General features: G+C 57.4%; 1 protein-coding gene across 1 annotated transcript; it reads right to left on the bottom strand.

Annotated features, from left to right (window-relative positions):
• Positions 1-870: 870 nt before the first annotated feature.
• LOC119049098 (cytochrome b-c1 complex subunit Rieske, mitochondrial) lies at positions 871-4,955 on the bottom strand. Its single transcript, XM_037145025.2, has 2 exons — positions 4,678-4,955; positions 871-1,516 (listed from the first exon to the last, which is right to left on the bottom strand). Exons 1-2 carry the CDS (start codon positions 4,889-4,891, stop codon positions 906-908), a joined length of 825 nt encoding a protein of 274 aa, XP_037000920.1. The 5' UTR covers positions 4,892-4,955; the 3' UTR covers positions 871-905.
• Between the last annotated feature and the right edge of the window lie 17,740 nt (positions 4,956-22,695).

The raw sequence follows: 22,695 nt of genomic DNA, 5'->3' as shown, positions 1-22,695 counted from the left end.
TCGTGGGGGGGTGTCGGGTGTCAGACCTTGGTCCTTTCGGCCTGGGTGTGTGGGGGGGGCGGTGCTCACGAGACGTTAATTTGGAGAAGTCCCCGGACCCACCCTTGCCTCTTGGTGAGAAGGGGGTGTCACTGCAGATGCAGTGGGAAGAAGCTGTGACCTGTCACCACTCCGGACTCGGGGTCGGCAGGTCGCTGCTGCCGGCGGGACTGGGGCTCAGGCGCCCGGCTCCCTGCGCCTCCCGCTGCAGAGCTTCCTCGGGTAATATCCCCCCCACCTCCTCTTAAAGCTGAAAAATTCTAACTACTCACTCATTCCCCTAAGGGACGAAACACTGTCCTGGCCTCTCTCGGAGGCAGGACATGGCCAGCTGGAGCCGGGCCAAGCCCTCAGAGCGGACTGCGGTCAGCGCTGTCCCACGCATGACAGTCCGTGTGAGGGAAAGGCAGGGCAGGGGGCACAGCCAGAGCTCATGGGCCGAAGGGAGACCCGCAGACGCCCGAGTCTCCGGCCTGGGAGGTGGCCGGCTGGTTTAATCTCACAACCACGGCCCTGCAGCGACTGTGGCCCCAACCGAGATGAATAAACACGAACGTCCATCACAGACTTCACAGGGGCCCGTGCACCAGCCAGTGACTTTTAATGACAATGACCAGACACTGCACCTCTCACATCTCTGAGCCCCGCAGCGCTCAATAGTGGCTTTATTGGGTGGGTGACCGGCAGGACCCGACATCCCATTCCCTTCACTTCACATTATCCTTGCGTTGTCAGCAAAGGTGCCGCCAGCTAATCTTGACTGCCCACTCCGACAGCCTGAAGCACGGGAGACCTGTTCTCCAGCGCCCCCTGGGGGTGGGCCCAGGGGGGGGGGGGGGGGGGGGGAGGCAGGCCACGCCACGTCCCTAACCCACCACCACTAGGTCGTCACTGGTGAACTCGTACGAGGGGACCTCGAGGTTGAGCGGCGCGGGCCCCTTCCGGATCCGGCCCGACGCGTCGTAGTGGGACCCGTGGCAGGGGCAGTAGTAGCCACCGAAGTCGCCCGCGTTCGCAATGGGCACGCAGCCCAGGTGGGTGCAGACCCCGATCAGGATGACCCACTCGGGCCTCTTCACGCGCTCCAGGTCGTGCTGCGGGTCCCGCAGCTGCGCCACATCCACCGCAGCCTCCTGCTCCACCTCCTTCTTGGTGCGGTGGCGCACGAACAGGGGCTTGCCCCTCCACTTGAAGGCCATGTTCTTGCCCTCGGGGATGTCGGACAGCTTGATCTCGATCTTCGACATGGCCAGCACGTCCGCGGAGGCGCTCATGCTGGACACAAACTGGGAGACGACATTCTTGGCGGTGTACGCGACGGCCACCGTGGTCGCTGCCGTCACCAGGTAGGAGAAGCCCTTCCGCGCCTCGGCGCTCTCTCGTGAGGACTTGCTGCTGTCCAGCACCTCGCTGCGGCGGTAGTCGGAGAAGTCGGGCACTTTGACGTCGGTGTGGGAGTAGCGCACGGACGCCGGGGCTGCAAGAATAACAGAGGGTTAGCACACCACTGGGCGAGGAGCCCACTGGGGGGATACATCAGCCGGCAGGCCTTGACGAGTTCACCAGCGAGAATCAAGTTATAAAAATGTTAAAAAATCACACTTGGTGGTCTCAGACATGGGCGGGTTAGCAGAGCCAGTGTCTGAAATGCTAAAAACAGAACGACGCCAAGCTCCACTTCCACACGGGCTCTGCCTCACCACACACCGCCAACCAGGGCTTCAGATGACTCGGCCTCCCGTGTGGCCTCCCGTGCACAGAGTCAGACAGCCCTGGGAACAGCACTACTGCGTTCGGGCCCCCGAGACCCATGGCCCTGAGCCCACTGCACAACCGTGTGAACTGTGTCCCCGTTCTCCGGGTCAGAAGGAACCCTGCAGCTCACACCTAGTCCACCTGATACATTAAACCACCTTACTACATTTCCTGTCTATCTGTTCTCTGAAAGAACAGCTAACAATTCGTAAAATACCAATTATAAGATAAACAGTCTATGAACTGTAGCATAACTGTAGCTGCAGAAAATTTAGGTTATTTCTATCTCAGACCTTAAGGTGTAAATCTGCATCACTTTCACTTCAAGTAAATCCCCTAACTGGCAGAAAAGGACATCCTTACAAAAAAAGAACAGCTATTAAAATCAAATCAAATCCCCCAAAGAACCAGCTTTTTCAATATGTTCTGGGGAAGAAGGTGGCCGCCCCCTCACTGAAGGTCCCTGCTCCCCTGGGGCAGACCCTGTCCTTCTGGGGAGGACCCTGTCCTTCTGGGGTGCACGGCCACTGTGGGACTCCGCCTGGCCAGGCGTCCACGTTGAGTGAGTGTCGGACCACGTGCTCTGCCTGTGGCAGGTTTAAATGCCTGAAAAATGGCCCACTTGCTGGCATCACTGTGAAGCAGGTTTCAGGATGCAAATCTCTTTACCCAGAAAATGGGTCACCAAAAGTCCCTCACTTTTAGAAAATGTGTTGTTTTCAAAATGAAGTGTATTTTCATCTAAGTTGTGATCTACTGGCTCTCGGAGTCTGTAACTTTACAGGGAGGCTTGTTGAAACCGCCTGGTGCACTTTTCTGGCTAAACCAAGACACAGGCAGTGACTACCTGCTATTCCCAACTACGGCAAAGCGACATTCCATGAGGCACTGCCCCACCCTGCCCAACGGGAACCTTTCAGTGTGGGCTGGGGCGTGGGATCCAGTACAAAACACTCTCCCTTAGCATCGTCTGGGACTACATCATACCTGACAGAGACCGAAGTAAACACTTCTCCATTAAAAACGACACCACTACCCTCAACCGGGTAACAGCACACACGGAAACGTACGGAAACAGTAACCAGAACGGCTCTGACAGCCTCAGCTGGAGATCTGACAGCAAGGAGACGCGGCAGTCTGCTGGCCGCCTGCGCAGCAGGTCACACTTCCTGTGCCGCTGGGCCATCCAGAGGGCACTGGGGGATTAAATGGCCTGGTGCAAAAACCACTCTCCAAATAATCCACACGAACTGCTTTTGTGACTTTTAAAAGCAAAGATCCCTGAACTGGCTAGCTAGATTTCGTTCCAAATTAAAGCGAAATCAGTTACTTGTACAGAAAATGTAAAGCGGCATCACAAGTCAAAGTGTGTTGTCTGCCTCGTCCTGTTTCAGAAGGGCTCTCAGGCACCTTGGAAATCTTCCTCCATTCAGGGAGGGACCCTCTGCTCCAGCCCCTCCCAGCCCAAAGCCTCTGCTGATCACCTTCCCACAAAGGACATCAACAGGAGGGTCTCCCGTGCCCTCAGCCACAGCTGCAGGGTGCAATTTCAGACAACTGGCTGCCACACAGCGCCCCAGCTTTTACCAGTTTCAGGGAATGGTGGGTTCAGAAGGAACCCTGTGGCCACTGTGACACAGTCCAATGATGCTGTCCACCTGTGCTACTGGATGGTCTCCCCCGTTTCTCACCTCCAGGTCAACTGGGCCTGCAAGGGTGCTTTGTTCCCACTTGGAAAGGGTTCCCCGCAACCCAGAGTGCCCCCTAACAAAATCCCACTGAATTTGTTCAGAAACACTCTGCACCTGCTATGTGCAGAACCCACAAGGAGGGGAGGGAGAAAAACAAAGGAGACCTTCTCCACGCCCTCAAGCTCAAGGTCAGAGGAAGCACAGCAAACACAACGCAGCGTGGAAAGTGTCACGGGCCTGGTAGGTGGCAGGAGGCCAGCAGTGGGCCAGGGAGGCCTGGGAGGCCTGGGAGAATTGCGCCAGCACCACTGCAGCCACCGAGCACACCAGAAGACCCAGGCGGAACGAGGGCCCAGGGGGACCAGTTCCCAACATTTCAAGGGTCGCCAGAGATCCTCCCAGGCTTTTAAAATGATGCCAGTGATTCAGACTAAGGCAACTGGCCCAAACGCCACCAATTCAGGACAGTGCACGAACCGAGAAACGAAGACAAGGCACAGAGGGGGCCCAGGACCTGCCAGAGGGTGCATAGGTCCTCAACCCGGCCTCCGGGACAGTGTGTGTCAGCAGCCCTACTCCGCTGTCCCCTCATCTGTGAAACGGGAAAACCATCTACGGCTCTGAGATGGACTGACCACGGCGGGAAACGCCTGAAACCACGGCTGATGCCTGCACTGTGACTGACCTTGAGACTGTGCCGCTGTGTGGACTGTGTGTGGCGGGGGCACCACAGCAATCGCCGGTGGCCAGCGGGACAACCTCCCAAGTATTAGTAGTTCCTACTTCTGAGCGTTTATCAAATGCCCCCCAAGTGTACTCATGGCTCTATGTAAGGTTGGTTTCATCCGAACCTCAGGACACAACCCGCGAATTCGGTATAACCGCTGGTCCATGTCACCGGTGAGAAATGGATCCGACTCTGCTGGGCGCAGTCGGAGCTTGGAGCTCTAGAACGTAACTGATGGAAGTCAAAACGGAGCCTGAGGCCGGGAGCCGGCTTCCAGAGCCGGTGGACACCTGCGATCACTCGCCCAGCAGTGTCCTGCCCAGGAAAAACACGGACCCGGACGCGCCCGCTCCACCCAGCCGGCCGCCCGGTCCCATTTCCCCAATTCTCGCCCTTCTGAGCGGATCCCTGGGCCCAAGGCCACAGAGGGGGAGAGAGGGGGAACCCCTGGCCTGGCTGGCTTACCGGTGAGGCTCACGACAGCGACCAGAGGCCGGCTCGCGGCCTGGCCACTCAGCGACTCGCGGCAGAGGAAGGGCCGCTTCACATCCAGCACTGGAGTCTCCGAGGCGGTGGGCACCGCGGCCTGCACCAGGGGCCGCAGCGCGCCCGCCACCCCGCGGGACGTGGCCGACAGGACCGGCGCGAAGGGGCCCGAGCGGGCAGCAACCGACAACATGGCGACAGCTGCTCCAAACGCCCAGCCGGTCACAGACACGACCTTCCGCCCGCGGCGCAGGCGCGCAGAAGCGCCGGCGGCGCGGGGCCGTGACGTCACGCGTCAGCCGACGAGCGCCGGCCGGAAGGGGTGTGCGTCGGGGGCGGAGCTAGGGGCGGAGCTAAGGGCCCGCGCTGGAGGCGGGGCTTCGCGGGGGTTGGGTGCTGCGCGGTCAGTCAGCACTGGTTCCCAGAGGTCGGGGTCCTGGGGTCCGCCCCAAAGAAAAGGGGGCATGAGGACCCCTGGGAACGTTTCGTGGGCCGGCTTTGCAGTCCCGTGAGCAAAAATCATCCTCTACGAGGTCTTAGGAGTAAGAATAAGTTACCTTATTAGTTTAAATAGGGATAATAACAGTTCTTAACATATGTGCTTATATGCTTAATATTCTAATACATAGAAAATAGGGTATCCATATAAAACCCAGAAGAAAGATCAGCACAGAGAAACCGCTGATTACATAGATAATGATTACAGTCATTATCTATGAAATAAAAAATAAATTTCAAAAAGGCCAGGGACTTGTGTGCCAAGCTTGATGATGATGATAATGACAACAGCTTGTGTTTATGAGGCATTTGCCATGTGTTAGGTTTGGCGCTTTACCGTCATTCTTTCCCGGAGAGTCAGGATCCCCTAAGGAAACGGAGAGGCAGTGCCCAGGGCTGGGCTGGGCTGGCGGAAGGCGGTGACGTGGGGCCCTACCTCCTGAGTCTGTGCCCCCAGCCACACGGTGCCCCCCCATCCCGCAGGCAGGGCCACATCTCTAAATCGCGTCCTCTCCCATGGGGAGAAGGTCATCCCCTTCCTACTTCTCTTTCAGCCCTTCCAATTACACCAACGAGCAAGTCCCAGTTTGGTGCCAGCCTGTCTTTAACTCCTCTCTGACGTTCTCTACTCTCCCGTTGAATCCAGAGCCCTTAGCAGGGAGTTGAATCTAGAGAGGATTTAACAACACTTCATTTTCATAGTATTTATTTTCTATCCACACTGATTTTTCCGATAATTGTAGTAAGATAAAGTTTGTTTTATATTCATTTAGATTGAGAATGAGCTAATTTAATATTAAGTGACTATTAAGACAAGCAGCATATAGATTGGGCAGAATTGTGTTGGGGGAGGGGAGTATGAATCAATGAAGCTTCCTTGTGCTTTGCATGGGCCCTGTGACCTGGGCAAGTTGCCTGGCCCCTTTATGCCTCATTCTCCTCACCTGCAAAATGGGGGTGGTCGCGGTGCCACCTGGGAGGAGTGAATGCACTGATGTGTGTGGAGCACCTACCGGGGCCTGGCGCATCCTAAGCCCCAGGTGAGGGTTTGCTGGTGTTGCTTTGACCTGACACCTCACATCCCCTGCTCCCTCCTCACTGCCTTTGATTTCTGTGGACTCATTTACGTCCTCTCTCCAGGTCCACACACACTGACCACTTCCCCCTGAACCCTCCTCTGGGCTAAGTCTGGGCTGTGTTGGCCAGGGCGTGGAGATGGGGTGATTGTCCCAGGTCCTCTCAGTGGGCCCAGTGTAATTGTGGGGTCCTGATCATAGGGAAGCAGGGAGGGGAGCAGAAATCACGCTGCTGACGCCTGAAGCCCAGGATCCCAGGCGTCGGGTGAGGCTAGAAAAGGCCAGCGGACAGATCCTCCCCGGAGCCTGCAGAGGTAACAGCCCTGCTGTGACTCACTTCGGGCTTCTGAATTGTAAACTGATAAATCCGTGTTGTTTTCAGGCACTAAGTTTGTGGTGGTTTGTTACAGCGACAACAGGAAACTAATGCACCTGCACAACAGTTCACACACACACACACACACACACACACATTTGTGTTTCCTAAAAACCGGAAGATCTGACCAGGTTAGTCCTGGGTTCTCAGGAGGAAAAAGACTGGGGCACGTATTTGCTTCCTGGCCCGGGTTCTTCCCCATCTCGTCCACGTCACACCCTACCCGCGTTGGTCCCCGGGTGTGGGGGCCCTGGTTCCTACCACCCCACGATCAAACCCGATCTGTCACCAGAAGCGGTGATGTGCCTCCCAGCAGCGGGGCCGCCCCGTTCATGTCTGAGAGATATTCTGAGACACTTTGCTCCCCACAGACCCGACACTTCCCTCTGGGCAGTGGACTCAGGCAGGGGAGTGAGTTCCTGGGAGACTCTGCTGGGTGCTCCTAAGATGGCCCTCAGAGTGCGTTTAGGACACAGCTGTTCTGCATGTGGTCCTGGGGAAAGCGCCAAGCCAGCGGGACGGATGCCGGTGGCCCTGCCTCGGGGGCACATCTCCTCGGCCACTTTCACAGCCCCCTGGTGCTGAAACAGAGAGACCATCCGTCTCCCCGGTGAAGGGCCACGTCTGTCCCCCGTTTCCACACCATCTCCCTGGAAAATGCCTGGATTCCCTTTTCCACTCCCACACGTCACGGAGTTTCAACTTCTCCCCTCAGCCCTCGTCCCTCGCTTGGGCAGCGAGACGTGAAGACCGACAGCCACTTGAGAACTGCAGACTGTCCCCAATTTAAGCCATTTCAAATGCATTTTCGTTCCATAAAATCTCTGTCAGCGGCTCTGTGCTCCTGCATCTTTGAAGGATGGTAACCCTGGGGAGGAGGAGAAATTAGCCAGGGAGAAGTTCAGAATGCTAATATTTTAATCGCTCATTCCCTTAACACGGGAGTCAGATTCATTACGTGTGATTAATTGGCAGGCTTTGTTGAAAACCATTATCAATTTCCCTATCGGCCACACATCCATCTCTTGCCAAGCAAGCTGCTACGGTGGCACCCAAAACTCCCCCTTTTTTTACATTTGGATTATATCAGGTGCCTCTTGAAAAATGTGTCGAGTTAATTGAACTCATTTGTATAGAACACTTGCTAAGAGCCAGGGCTGCTGAGTCAGCTGCCAGGGTTTTGTCCCAGCTCCTCGACACTTCGGGCAAGTGACTGAGACTCTCTGAGCTTCAGTCCTCTCCTCTGACAACTACCAACCATCCAGCATTGCCACGGGGATAACTGATTCATAGGAAAACAGAGACGTTTTATTTGCACTTATTTCAAAACTGATGGAGCCAGGGCCGCAGATTGCAAAGCAATTGCTGTTTAATTTGTCTTCCAAGGTAATAGTGAAGCTGGCGCCCAACTGCACGTCCAAAGGCCCTTTTATTCCTGCATCTCAAGAGCACTTTTCCCAGCACACCAGCCATAAATGAAGTTGCAGAACCTTCATGGTAAGATGTTAAAGTTAAGACATAATTTTGAGGAGGCACTTGACTTCTTCCATTTACCTGCTTTGTGAGGACACTCGCCCACTTTTTCTTACAAGTCATTGTCACCAATGAAGGAACTTCCTGTGGCAGGCAGGACCTCAAAACAATGAAATGACAAGCCATCAGCATCTTAAGAAACAAAAGCCCAAGTTGAATTAAGCCCGCCTCCCATACCCAGGTGACGGTTATTAGCCCAGATCTCTCATTATGAGCTGTGCTGATTAATAAATTATTTGACCCCCAGGTATGGGCATATCTGCAATCAATACAATTGCCTAAAAGCTCAGAATTAGACATCAGGCAATAAAATATAACTGAAAGGAATTAGTCGTTTTAATTAGGAGGAATAATTCATTGATCATTCCGATGTATTGATCTACAACTTATTTAATTCTGTGCCATTTAATTTGTCAAATTGGAGTCCAAATGACAATCGATGGGTCCCATTAATGGTAGGGCTGGAAGGGATGGGAATGTGCAAAGATGAGAGTCTTGGACCACAGGCCGGCTGGCTCCGCACCAAGACCTCATGGCCCACCAGCAAAGAGCGTGTAACAGCACATCACACAGACCTGTGCAACGATGGACGTGTCCTGGGCACTCGAGGGTGACTCAACACACACAAATCAGTAACATGACCCACCACGTAAAAAGAAGGACGCACCACGTGATTGTCTCAGTAGAGGCAGAAATCGCATTGGACACAACCCCACCCCCTTCCCTGATTAAAAACTCACAGCACGTTGGGTGGAGAAGGAGCGTTTCTCAACAGGATAAAGCCCACGCAGGGCGAGTTCAGAGACAGAGCCGTACTCGGCGCTGGAAGGTCGAAGGCTTTTCCTTTAAGCTCAGGAACAAGACAAGGACGCCTACTCTCGTCACTTTTATTTAACAGAGTGCTGGAAGTCCTAGCCACTGCAATCAGACAAGAAAGAGAAATAAAAGGCATTCAACCCAGAAAGGGGACAGACTCACAGACAGAGAACGATCGGATGATTGCCGGAGGGAGAACTCGGGGAGGGCGGCTGGGGAAGGGGACCAGGAAGGACTGATTGCCGGTTACAAAGCAAATGAGGCACAGGCAGGTAAGATGAAGCAGGGGAAATTTAGTCGGCAATATGGCAATAACTTTGAACTTCGTATTGGGGCAGATGGCTACCAGATTGATGCTGGGAGTCCCCTTGTGGGCTATGTAAATGCCGAATCCCTGTGCTGTAAGTCTGGAAATAAAATAATATTGCATGTCAATGACACCTTTAGGAAAAAGTAGGTAACACCAAGGGGAAATCAGTAAGAATGATGACTGATTTCTTACCCTGAACAATGGAAGCCAGAAGAACAAGGAACAACATAATTAAAACACAAAAGACAGAAAAGAATTGCCAACCGAGGACTTTACAGTCACAGAACAGATCCTTCAGAAATGAATGTGAAATCAAGACAGTTTTGTGAACCACAAACTATGACAACTTGTCCCCCACAGACCTGCCACACAGAGACGACAATGAAGGTTTCTTCAGCCGAGGAAATAAGCGCTGTGGAAATAGTAGGTATGTACGTGAGTACGAAGGACTGAATTTTAAATGTTCTGTTTAAATAAAATACATGACTTCCTTTAAAAATATGACATTTTTGTAATGCAGTATTTCGACAGCTTCAGCACTGCAGGAGGAGGTTCGTTCTATGCAGTGTATACACACAACCACGCCACCGCTGAGTGCAGGCCGGCTCAGCGCAACACACAGCACCTCACTGTGCGCGACCTGCCCTGTTTTACCCAAATATCTGAAGGGGACTAAGGATGCTGAAGAGGCTAACCTCAAGGTCAGTCCTCAGAGGCCGTGAGGGTGGCCTCACCCAGGTGCGGCGCCTCAGAGGCAGTGTCGGGGGGGTGTCCCTGCAGAATTCTCACCAAGGGAGTCATCACACTTCCATCCTGTGGAAGCGGCAGGAAAGTGGCGTGTGCCGTGCGCCCTCTCCAGGATGGACGCGGTCCCACCTTCCGAGGCGCAGCCTCGCCTCCCCAAAGGGAGGCGCCTCCCGGCTTGAACTACTTCCACAAAAAGAAGTACCTGGCGTAGCTTGGAGCTGGGGGCAGAGGCGGTGGGAAAATAAATCTGCATCTCAGAAAAAGCCATTTGCAGACACAGCCGCGTCCCCAGGGTTGAAGGATGTAGGGGACACATCAAAGGAAAAGTTAATTCAACGAGCACCCAACCTCCTCCTTTTTGAAGGAGTGAATACGATAAAATACTTCATTAGGTGAAGTCTCAGCAGGGAAACATGGAATTTTTTTTAAGAAGAACTTTGTAACCGAGAGAGATGAAAGAGAAGGAGAGAAAGGGTGCGGCCGCGGGGGAGTGGAGCCGCTGGCCCGTCGGTGGGCAGAGGAAGGGGGGCCCCGGGGCCCATTCAGCCCACACTGCTGCTAACTGTTCAGCGTACGTTTTCAAAACACTCAAAGACAAGCTCCTGGCATAAAACTCTTCTTATTTAAGATTATGTACTGAGAACAGAGCCCCAAGAGTAAAATCTTAGGGTCAAAGGGTAGGAATTTGGGTTGCCACACTGATTTACCTGAAGATGCAGGGCGCTCGGTTGAACTTGAATTTCAAATCAGGTGCTGTGACTTGACATTCCCGCTCACTGGGTGGCCGAGGCCTCACCCAGCAGCCTTAGCAACTTCAAAGGCTTCACTCGCTTCCGAAGGACACACCTCCTCCGCTCAGAACGAGAGAGTGGCATTTACGAGTCCAGTTTGTGCCGAGTGCCCCCCTCACCACCGGCCAGGCCAGTGTGGCGGAGCTTCTTGGAGATAAGGGACTATTTTTAGATGTACTTGCAGATAAACATGCTGAGGCAGGTGAGGGGAGAGCACTGGGAGGTCCCAGACGGCACCCCGAGGGGCTGGGGACTCAGCACTTACCCGTGGCCATGGGGCCCCAGGCATGGAGGAGGTGGGGCTGTGCCCCCTGAGACTCACATGCAGGCTTCCGCGTGACGCCTGGCCTGGGTCACGCTCAGAGGCACGTGTGACCGTTCGCACAGCCTTCTCCTGCTCCGCAGCGCCCCCCAGCTCACCGCACACTAACTCGACAACACCTGGGGAGACGAGGCGGGGGCTTCCACTACACGTCTCGGAAACAATGTCCCAGCATTGTTCAGAGACGGGGGTCCGCCGTTCCCCAAGGCCCTCTCTTGCTGCCTGCTGGCTCCCACCCTTCACTTGGGGGCCCTTCCTCCTTCCTCTCCCCACGGCCTCCCGCTCCGGTGGGGAAGGTGCAGCTCCCCACCTCCAGCCTCCAGGGCCTCAGGCCCATCACGCCCCTCAGCAATCGACACCCCTCCTCCACCCACACCCCTGCCCCGGAAGGAGGGAGTAAACTTAACAAGTATGTTCTTATCTAATGTGTCTGTTTAAAAATATCAAACAGTAAGCAGACATATTGCTTCTCCCTCAGTCCCGAGGGCTCAGCCTCCCTGCAGAGCGCAGGGCCTCACCTGGCCTAGCAGGGGCCTCAGGTGGACAGGACAGACATCCCTCCTGTCAGCCGACTTAGCAAACCATGGACAGAGACTGGCCCCTCAGGCCTCGGATGAAGGGCCGTGCAGGCTGGGCAAGGAAGAGCACCCACCTGGGTACCCTGGAGGGCCCCCTGGGGGAGGTGCCCCTCCACTGGGCACAGAAGGACTGCAGGGATTGCTCCCATCAGGGACAGTGTGGAGCTGGGGGTGGGCACCACCCTCCGGAACATACAAGGTTCTCTGTAACTGCATCCTGAAATTACTGGGAACTCTTGTTCACGGCCCGGGGTCATGGTGGAGCAGGTGGGGACCTTCCGGGCCACCGTGTAGGGACCATCCACGCCACTGCTGCCCCCCCCACCCATGGCTGAGACTGTTCAGAAATGGTTCACAAAACGCACCTAACGTTTTAAAACTGCTCGTAAAAATGGATCCATCCGCACAGGCTTGAAACAATGAGCTCCCCGTGCCAGGGAAAAACAGGGCCCCTCATCCACGTGCGGGAGGGTTTCATCCTGGAGACAGCAAACAGGCCCCCGAAGGCTGTCCTCCTGCCGTCCACAGGGGAGGGAGTCTCATTAAAACCAGGAAACTATGAATATTTCATAGCGCCCTCTCCCCACCTCCTTTTCACTTAAGCCGCTGACAGCCCCAAAAATGCCCCCAAAAGAATGAACAAAATCCCACGGGGGCAAAGCCATAAGAGATGTTTTGATCAACAGCTCAGTGCACCCAGCTTGGGACCTTCAGAGCAGACTCGAGGGGCCCCCCCCAACTACCCCCCACACACACACACCAGTGTGTCCCCGCCCTCGCCTGGCCTCCAGGGCTGGTGGTCCTCTCTGCTGCCAGAACAACCTTGAGCCTGGGCTTCTGCGCTCATCACTTGCAGCTGGACAGGGCCCTGTGGCCCCGCTCTGGACCCTCCTCTTGACTGGACACACGTCTCTGTCTATCTGCTAGGTTGCTTTGAATTCCAAGAGCCAACAACTCAAATAAACAGACTAAAACCAAAAAGGGGTTTCATCACTGAAACGCCCAGAGGGGGGACTTCAGGCAGAGCTCAATCCAGGGGCTGGGCCCGCACCACCGGAGCCAGGCTTCTTCCTCTGGACCCTGCTTTCCCGAAGCCTCTGTCCTTGGGCGAGCTGTCCTCTGGGACTCTGAGAGATTTGCTGTAGCTGCGTTTCTACTCGGCTCGGCTGCATCCGGCCTGGCTCCTGGGATAGTCCCAGCTCAGCTCCTGGGCTCAGGTCACAGGGTCGAACGCTGGCTCCGGAGCCCACCACTGTCCCGGGATGAGCAGGAGGGTCCGCAGGCTGCGTCCTCTGGAACAGTGCTCCTCGGGGGAGCAGAGGGTGGGCTGTCCAGGGGCTTTTTGAGCCAGGACCAAATTCCACTGGCAAGCCTGCTCTTCTGTCCTGGAGAACGGCTTCCGGCCGTGAGCACACCCCGGGGGCTCCAGATGGACGGGGCTGGGTCTGGAGGGAGTCTCTGAGTGCGAACTGTCCCCCCATTTCTCTCCTGTGGGTGAGGAAGGAAAAAGGCAGGGAGATAAGGGAAGGGAGGCGACCGAGCTCCCCCCAGTGTGAGACCCCCCTAACCCCCATCCTGCCCCGTCTCTCAGCCTGCGGCCCAGCCCTGAACCCACCCTGGTCCCCCTCTCCCAGCCACTGCGCCTCCTCGCGGTGAACTCTCCCGGCTTCCTCCTTAACGGGGATAAAACCCAAACTCTCGGCCAAGACCTAGATGGCTTTAGTGACGTGCCCTCTGCCCCGTGGGACTCCGGGCGACTCGCTGATTCCACCTTCACCTGGACCAGACACGGTGCCCCCCCCTCGGCCCCAGAGCCTAGCCCTGTACCTGGCGCTCAGAGGGCGGCAGAAGGAGGGAAGGAGGGGGCGGGGAATCCCTGCGGACTCCGTTTGAAACTCTAAGTGTGGTCCAAGAATGTGGAGCAGAACCCAAGGGCAGCAGGTCACACTCTGCAGATGGCGGAACCCACTCCTCGGGCCGGCAGGGGGTGACCTCCGCTCCACGGCCGAGGGGGCCCGAGCTGAAAGAGCCAGCGAGTGGGCTGATGACGGTCGGTCGGGCGGGAGCAGGGGGAGAGATGAAAGGAGAGGGCTGCCCGGCCGCTGGTGCCGGAGGGAATAAAAGGAAGAGAGTAAGAGCGGCCTTTCTTCTCGAGGTTCATTTTCTTTCGCTTTAGTCCAAAGTGATAAAAGCAAATAAATTTGTGTTTAGAATCCCAGGCACCACGCAAGGCCATTACAGGGAGACATTATCTTCCCAGTGACACTCCGTCAGCTCTTGGTGTTGAGAGCCCGAAAAGTGGATTAAAATATCACAGCCGAGCTGCGGAGGTGGTCGAAATGACAGAGCGCCATTAAACCCGCACATTTATCCCTTCATTTTCACCTCCACGTGGGAGCCCAGGGTGGTGCTGTCCGCGCTCAGAGCGGGGAGGCTGGTGGGAAGGAGACCCGCCTGGGTGGGGCCCTAAGCACCTGCCTCGTCCCCCCAGCCTCTTGCTTGGACCGAGTCCCATCCCAGAATCAAAATAACCAGAGAAAGACGGCCCTTTGGCCTGGGTGGCATTTAACTGGCACCCTTCCCTTGGTGCCACAAAGTTCCCCAGGGAGCTGGCGGTGGTGCCGGCTGAGAACTCCCCAGAGTTCTCAGATGCGGGGCAGGGCCAGCTGGGGGGGCCACCCCGGGGGCTAGGCCGGGGCTGTCTGCAGGCCTTGGGGTGAGGCGGGCGGAAGGCAGGAGGCCCCTCTGCCTGCTTCCTCTCTGGGCCGTCCTCTGTACCCGAGCTACAGCCACATGCTAATCCTCAGGATAGCCAGACAGCCCACAAGGAGGGGAGGCTGGTCCCACGGTTTCCTAGAGGAGGAAGCCAGGCTCAGAAGCCAAGCAGCTGGCCCAGGCCCTGCGCTGGGCTGGCCAGCAGGAGGGTGCGTGGGGGGGGGGGGCGTCAGCCCCCACGTCTCCTGCCGGACTGTGTGAGGGCCGCCCTGCCCCTCTTCCCTCCCAGCCTCCCCTCACTGTCACCGTCGGGTCTCACACCGGGCAGGGGGCTAGATTATTATTTCAGGTACTGTGACAATTCTTAAAATAGCCACCAAAGGGGAACAGGTGAGCCCTGCCCTCGGGCGCCGCAGGCAGGGCCAGAGACCTGTGCTGGAGACCCGCCGCACTTCCCTGCCTCCTTGCCCAGCCCAATGGGTAAGCGCTGCTCCACGACCCCAGGCAGGCCCTGCGGGCAACCGCTGGGCAGGAAGTGCCAAGAAAAAACAGCAAAAAATGAAGGGTTTGCACCTGCCTTAAAGTGACAGAGACCAGGTGGACTCACACCGTGTGGCCAGAAGGCTGTCGGCCAGCCGCTGACGTGGGGATGCTGGGCGTCTCAGAGGTCAGCTCAGAACCCCAGCGCACCCCCGGGGAGCACCCCCGGGAACAAGGCCCAGTCCACCTGCAGGAGCTTTGAGACTCTGAGTGCGTGGGTTCCAGGCAACAGGGGCCGCTGCTCCCCGTCCACAGCACACACACTGCCTGTCCACGGCCATGCGTAACATCACAACTTTTTTAAGACTGAAAAAGAGAGAAATGCACTCAGCCACATTCACAGAGCCCACGCTTGACAAGAAGGGGACCCTTACTGTGAACGGCCACTGTCGCACCCCTCTGTGACTCCCCCGGGGACCTCTGCGCTCTCCGGTCACACAGCTGTCCGGGTTTCGGTTGGGAAACAGGAAACCGGCGAGGCGTCCGACACGGTCTCGGTCGGGAATGCAGCTGCAAACCGTTCGGCCTGAGTTTCTGCCTCGACAATTCTACTCCGCTGGATTTGCTGAGGTCACGGGCGATGTCATCTGAAATAATCCCAGCTGCCCGCCCGCCCACAGCAGGGCTGATAAAGGTATTACCGTCAGCTTCTCCCAGCCTGGCGGAGAGCCGCCCCCTGCTTGACAGGCTGACAAACAGCCCCGAGCCATCTGGGCGCTGGAGGTGACCGAGCAGCGGCACGGAACAGCTTCATTGGAGACAGCGGCCCGTGGGCAGAGCCGCCCTGGTGGGGTCCCCTTGTCCACCCATGGGCTGGGGCACGGCCAGTCCATGTGTCCACCTGGATGAGTCACCCTGCTGGGTCACGTGCTCCAGGCCCAGTGCACGGCGCTCGTCACTTCCCTCGTTCTCCCTGCCAAGGTGCCCTCCTCTTACCATCTACCTGTCAGGCTCTCCCAGCTGTGACATCAGGGAGACTGACCCCGCTGAGGACACCGAGCCAGTCCAGATGGAAATGAGGGCAACTTCGGGGGGGGTCACAGCCGGCTGGCCGGCCTCGTTCAGCCTGGGGTGAGTTTGCTGGTCCTTCGGCCTGGCTCGCACGCTTCCCAAAGACAAAGCAAGCAGCTCACACCTGCTAACCCCTCTCCTCTGTGCACGTCCAAGCTTCTCCCTGGCCAGTGCAGAGTGAGGCAGGTGTGCCGTCATAAGGTCAGGGAAGCCTGTCACTCAGGTCCCTGCCAGGGCAGGTGCACAGCGGCCTCTGGACCCCCCACCCCAGGACTCGCTGGGGAGCCCCACCCCTGACATCGTCCTCGGCCTCGGAGCCCCTCAGGGCCCTGGAGTGTCTGCAGTGGGGACACACAGCGATGGGGGAGATGACAGGCCTTGAGGCACTCCTCAACCTGTGGCAAGTCGGAAACAGCTGCCTGGCCGCCGTGTGGGGCCCTCAGAGATGCCGCATTTTGCTCATTCAGTGGAATCTTTTGAAAAATCACTTGCCAGTGTACAGAACTCAGGAGTCCCACGTGGGAGTCCAGACCGCCAGCCAACTTCGGAGAACCGTGCCGCTCGGCAGCCCCGCAGCCCCAGTGCCCTGGGAGCCTCTGCCCGGCGGGGGCTGACGGTGGCCAGGCCTGGGGACCGACAGACACGCCCTCTTTCGTTCCCACCCACTGCGTCCAGCCAGCGGGCGCCTGCGTGAGCCAGCGCCCAGGGACCCAATGTCTTCACAGCCGGTTTTATCTGCGTGTTTCCAAGCCTGGTCTGGTGAAGCGGTCTCCACGGGACAGCGGACGGACCCGGCGGTCTGTCTCCGTTCTTCGGGAAGAGACTCACAGAGTCCTCCTGGAAGCGCCGATTCCGAGTGGCACAGCCAACCGCGGCCCCCCGGCCTTCGCCGGGAGGGGGTCTACAGCAGCTGAGGGGCCCACCTCGGCCTGGCCCAGGAGAAAGAAGCATTCAGCCTTCCTGAAAATCTCCGCTGACTCCCTTCAACCTTTGGGGCCAAGATGCGTGTTAGAGTTACCTACTGACTGACGTAAGGAGTACAGACAAAAAATAAGAAGTTCTGACCTGGTGCTCAGAGAACGCTCTTTCTCTGCTTCTTCCTATGGCCCCCCCCAGCGAAGGAGTGAAAGGTTCTGGCTTTGTTTACCCTTATAGAAACTTTCTCACACACACAGGAGCAAAAGCAGTGCCTGCCCATCTCTACCTCAAATGGGGGCACATTTCTTCCACTTTCACACTGACCCGAAGCGCACGCCTTGAAGCGTCTTCCCCACGGTGACCCTGAGCCATCCCTCCGGCTCCTGTCCACACTGGGGGACACCCCGGAGCACTCACGTCCACAGTGCACCAGGCGAGACCCCGGCCGAGGGACCCCGAGGGCGTTCCCAGGTGTCTGCTGTTACAAACATCTGGGGGACATCAGCCTTGCGCGTGCAGACTGATCTGGATGGTCACCCACGGGGGCTTCGCCTGCAGAACCTCCACCTCCGTGAGCGCACGGAGTCCTACGCCCACGATGAAGGAGGCCCCCCCCACCCCTGCATCTCCCAGATCCCAGAAGGCCCCATGCCTGTCACGCTCTTCACGAGCCTCCCAAATTCCAGGCCAACCCGCGTGGCCTGGCCCGGCCCCCAGCCCTGCCTGTGGTGCTGTCCCAGAGCTCGGGGCCGGCGGTGTGTGGCAAATGAGATGATTTTTTACGTTAGCTGTCCTTTAAATTATTGGCATTAATACAGTGCAGTGTGCCCATAACTAGCAGGCCTTCTGAATTTATTACGCACCCTTATTCTTGTTCTTCTTAATTACCCGGCACTCTAGGTGGAGGCACCAGGGTGACCGAAATGACAGCGAGACGTGTCAGAAGGTGACAAATGCACCAGCCTGCCCCGAGGAGACAGAGAGAGAGAAGAAAACTCTGGAAATACCATCAGCTTTTTTCATCGTGTTAAATGCGCGGAAGTTTCTCCGTGTATTATTCATGTTATAACAGCGGCCCAAACAAATCATGATTTATTGAGTATTTTAATACAGCTTGTTAATGCTATGCAATAAAGTACCGTTTAATATTTAATATGGCCTGTAAAGTGGGAACTTCCTTCAAGAGAGACCTTGTGGTTTTAAACTACATTAGAGACAGTGGGTGAGAGGTGGGTCCCTCGGGCGTCCCTGGAGGCAGGGGGCCTGTAGGGAGCGGCAGGAATTCAGAGGCAGGTGTTGGCTTTGGTGTCCAGAGGGTGGTGACAGCGAGGGCCACACCGCTGCTACGTTCAGAAGTGCACCCCTTGTCAGCCTCTGTGTGTGAGGTCATGGGCGTGGCCTCGGTTCCCAGATGGGCTCTGCGGCCCCCACAGTAGGTGTTCGTTCCTGCGTGGAGCTTAGTGGGACCGCAGGCGTCCTGCTCTCCTACAGAGGGGAGCGCCTTATCCGAACTAGGCAGTGGGAAGCCGCCGGTGTCTGTCGGGCTAGGGACGGGTGACTCTCGCCAGACTTCTGTGAGAAGAGTATTAAAGACAAATTCACAATCATCAGCTTTCAGAGAAGAAGGTCAAACAGTTGGCAGGTAAACCTCCATGAAAGTTCGATCTTACAAACGAGCCCCGAGGGCCGAAAAGAGACCCCCCTCTTCAAACCTTCAGAAATGAAGAACGAGGAAGGTTTGCTGGCTCAGCAGTGGGACCCCGAGATCTCAGGCTCTGGCCACCAAGAGCCCACCAGTGACCGTAGTCAGGGGGACACACCTCCTTGGATTTTCCCCGACCCCAGGCGAGGGTGCAGCCCCGAGGGCCCCTCCCGTGTGCTGGCCCCGGGTCCCCTGCGTCCTCGTCCAGGGCGTCTCCAACGCCTGCGTCGGTTGGTTAGGAGTGAGGCACACCAATCACCCCTTTTCACTCAGCTCCAGGTAGAAACCATCGGTATGGCCTGTCGCTTCCACCTCCAAAATCAGTGAAAACAGATCTCGAATCCACTGCCCCGCCCGTCCCAACACACCGTTCTGACTGGGAGGAGCGGAGCCACTTGGATTGGTCAATGGAGATGCTAACGGACACACTTCTGTGCAGCTTCGACTGGACAAGGAAAGTCTCAGTCCCCTGGTTGAAACAGGATGCCAAGAGCTCCTTCGGAGGCTGGGCTCAGGCGGCAGGGACTCGGTGCAGGCGGCAGGTCAGCGCAGGAGGGAGGGAGGGAGCCTAGTGGGGGAGGCACCTCCCCAGGACGGTCCCTGGTCCACAGCAGCTGCTAGGTTCTGGTTTTGAATTTGAGCCCCGATAGGTGCCGGGAGCCTCGGGGGCCACAGGCCAACAGCAGGTGTAAGATCTTGGGGCCCCACCTGGCTTCCAGGGTCTCCAAAAAGGGGAGAGAGCTGGAAGAAAGGGCTGGGGTGACACCAGTTCCTTTTACCCACCACGCGTTCAGCCGAATTCAGTCACGCGGTCACTCCTCACTGCACCGAGGGCTGGCAAATGCGAGCGAGGCAGGAAGGAGGCCGGACCAGGTTCGCGCGCACTGGCCGCCCACTGCACTGTCCCACCTCGCAAGCCACTGCCTGCTCCCGAGAGGAGTTGTCGGCAGCCGTGGGTTAGTTGGGCCTGGCACCATGGGGGACGTGGCCCGCGACTGCTCCGGTTGTGATTAATAAGAAGAACGTCTTTGATTTCTCAAAGCAGTGTGTTTTTGAAGACAGTGCTCACTTAACAAAAGATGCCCCCCCCCACGTTCCCCAGTGACTTCCGAGGAGGCTTTGAAACCGGAGTGTGAACTTCAAACACGTGCTCTCTCTGGGGAGCACACTGCACTGGGGAGCTGGTGTTCGCTTTCGAGACCACAGACAGCGCCGCCTCCGGCGCCGGCCGCCCTCCGGTTCTGCCTCCGTAGGAGAGTGCAATGCTGAACAGCATGGGTCTCGTAGAGTCAGATCCGCGAGGGGTCTGGGTCCTGGCTATGCCACTTACCAGCTCTGCGACCTGGATCCACGGGTCACGAAGCTTCGGTTCTGCAGCCTCGACCTCGTCACGGTGCACGGGCCACAGAGGAGGCCGTGAGAACTGTGGCAGACGGGGACAGCGAAGAGCTCGGAGTGGCACACACAGCGGTCTCACGAGTGTGTCACTGAGGGTCTGGACGCCTTGGCAGCACCGGTGTGGACTCAGGCAGCGTCCCCGGGGCCGTGTCCCCGTGGCGCGAAGGCCACCTGCCCTGCCGAATGACTGAGCCAGCGGGCCAGCTCTGGTTCAGACGTTCTCGCCCACTGGAGGGCCGAACGTTTTCATCTCTGTTCCTAACCACTTTACTCATTGTTTCATCCTGAGACGTAACCCGAAGAATGGCGGAAGCCTCCGTGTAGAACCTCCCAGGACCGCCAGATCCCGCCGTCCTCCGCGCCCAGCCTTCGACCGTGTACAGGAGGTTCCTTTTCCTTCCTTCCCGGCTGAGGCCGCAGAGAGGAGGAGCAGGAGCCTCGGATTCGTAACCACGTGTGACGTGCAGCTCCGTCCTCTCTGAGGGGCAGAGCCTGCCGCCGCCGGACCGTTGGACGCCCACACTCTCCGAGAGCACCAGGAACGACCTCTCGGTGCCCAAAATGCAGGGCGACTCCAAGGCTCCTTAACGCGCCTGTGCCGGGCCTCCTGGGGCTGGGGCGGGAGGCTGCTCTGCAGACTGGCCCTGGGGGAGGAATCGCAGGCGCTGGGCAGCCCTCTGCTTGTCCCGCTGCTCAGCTCAGAGCCCTCTGAAGGGAACGAGCCGCTGCTGCCGCAGGGCACCCAGAGAGCGCACGTCGCTGCTCTTGTGTTCTCGACACAGGACAGCAAGGCAGCGCTCTCTGCACTGGCCGGTGACCCGGGACCACTGCCCTTCCCAGCACCACTCGCCCTGAGTTCCCCCAGAGAACTGCCCCTCCTCCCCTCTCTGAGCCTTGTCGGGTGGGTTAGGGTTAGCTGACTGCGCTCTCCCAGACCCAGGGTCCAGGCACCCACATGTACCCACCGTGACCATGGTCAGAGCACAGGCTCCAACCAGAGCCGACAGGGGCTCATCCCGGGCCTCACTGGTGCAGCCGAGAGGGGAACTCACTGAGTCCTCCTGGAGGGGACAGCCACCACTCCTGCCACCCAAGGCTGCTTCTGAATTGGCTCCTACTCAGAGAATACAGGACCCAAAGACCGAGGGACGTGGGGGAGCGGAGAGAGAGAGAGCTGGTCCAGGTAGTTAATCAAGTCCCTCACCAGACGTGCCCGGGGCTACATGGATGTCCCAGTTAATTGGTGACACTCCCCTGGAGGTGTCGGGGAGTTTTCTGTCCCCAGGACGGGAAGCAGTGCTGTCCGGTTGGGCCCACGGGGGTTTGCTGGCCACACTGGCTCTAGTACCTTCAGCCCCTGAGCCCCTGTCCAGTCCTTACCTTCCTCTCCTCACGGCACCAAAACCAGCCGGAGAGCAGGCACTGTGAGCTGGCATCTCTAGAGGCCTGGGGGTCCCAGGGCTCACAGCCCACCTGCCCTGACGGAGCCCAGTCCCTTCACGAGAAGACAAATCCAAGCAGTGCACCCAAGGCCGAGCTGGGGCCGTGCACAGGATACAGGCCCCGTCATCCAGACTGGGAGTCCAGGAAGACTTCCTGAAGGAGGTGATCCCGGCCTGCATTTAAGGGTATGTCGGGGCTGTGACAGTGGGGGGACTAGGCACAGGGACAGGGCAGAGGCACCCAGGTGAGCACCGCCCCCCTGAGGGCCCCAGGCCAAAGGCCTGTCTCCTGCCTGCCCTCTTGCCAAATTCCCTCCCAGCTTCCTGGGGTCGGCCCAGTCTTCTCTGACATTTCCCCGGGGCTTCCTGAGGTTGGGTGCCCTGGGGCATCTTCCAGGGACACAGGAAGGTGGCCACACACCTAAGAGATGTCCACGCTGGGGCCTGTCCCGCCTTCCACAGACAGTGAGTCTGAGATCTGGGTGCTCAGGCTGACGAGGGGCCCAGCCTCCCCTGCCTGCCTCACGGCTCCCAACGCCGGTCCTTTCTTTCCATTTCTGAAATCCCAGCTGTAACAAGATAATGGGATAAACAACCTTGTGCCTGCCATCGTGATTAGCAAGAGAAAATATGCTCTTGATTTTGCTAAAAATAATTTTTGTGAAGAAAAAAAGAACCTCACAGATTTCATTAAAATGCCTGCCCCCTGCAGCCGTTCTTACATTTTTATAAGCATTTCCCACTTATCTGGGTGAAGAGAGAGGCCCAGGTCTCGTCCTAATTTTAAAGAGATGGACAGAGACCTACAGAGGCACCCACAGACAGCACATTGCTTTGCGCACCTTCATTTGCGTAAACACCATCACTGCTTATTTCTCCTCTTGCTCCTTCCGTCAGGATTGATTTTTCAGGATCGATTCGTGCTGCCGAGACCACCCTGCAGCAGGCCCCTCATCTACCCGAATGTGCCCCCATCTGTGAGTCCGTTCCCCGGTACAGGGCCACGAGATGCTTTCTTATTTCCCGCCCCTGCAAATGAGGCTTCATGTGGTGCCCTTGGGCATGGGTGTGGGACCGCAGCACGTGTGGAGGATGCTCGGGTCCCGAGGTCTCAGGCGTGGCTGGGCACGGCTAAAAGGGGCTGCGGGCCTCCCTCCCGCCAGTGGCTTCCCTACCTGGCCACGCTCAGGAGGAATCAGCCGACTCCCCGCGCTTCGCCAGCTG

The sequence above is a fragment of the Artibeus jamaicensis genome, unplaced genomic scaffold (genome assembly GCF_021234435.1).
Source record: "Artibeus jamaicensis isolate MK-2021 breed Jamaican fruit bat unplaced genomic scaffold, CSHL_Jam_final contig_755, whole genome shotgun sequence".
Classification (NCBI taxonomy): Eukaryota; Metazoa; Chordata; class Mammalia; order Chiroptera; family Phyllostomidae; genus Artibeus; species Artibeus jamaicensis.
The sequence above is the reverse complement of the archived record's forward strand: the minus strand, read 5'-3'. Positions and strand labels throughout refer to the sequence as shown.

Coding starts and splice junctions, on each gene's coding strand:
- LOC119049098 (XM_037145025.2), bottom strand. CDS start 4,891: ATGTTGTCGGTTGCTGCCCGCTCGGGCCCCTTCGCGCCGGTCCTGTCG. Junction 1,517..4,677: donor CGCTGTCGTGAGCCTCACCG/GTAAGCCAGCCA, acceptor TTATTCTTGCAG/CCCCGGCGTCCGTGCGCTAC.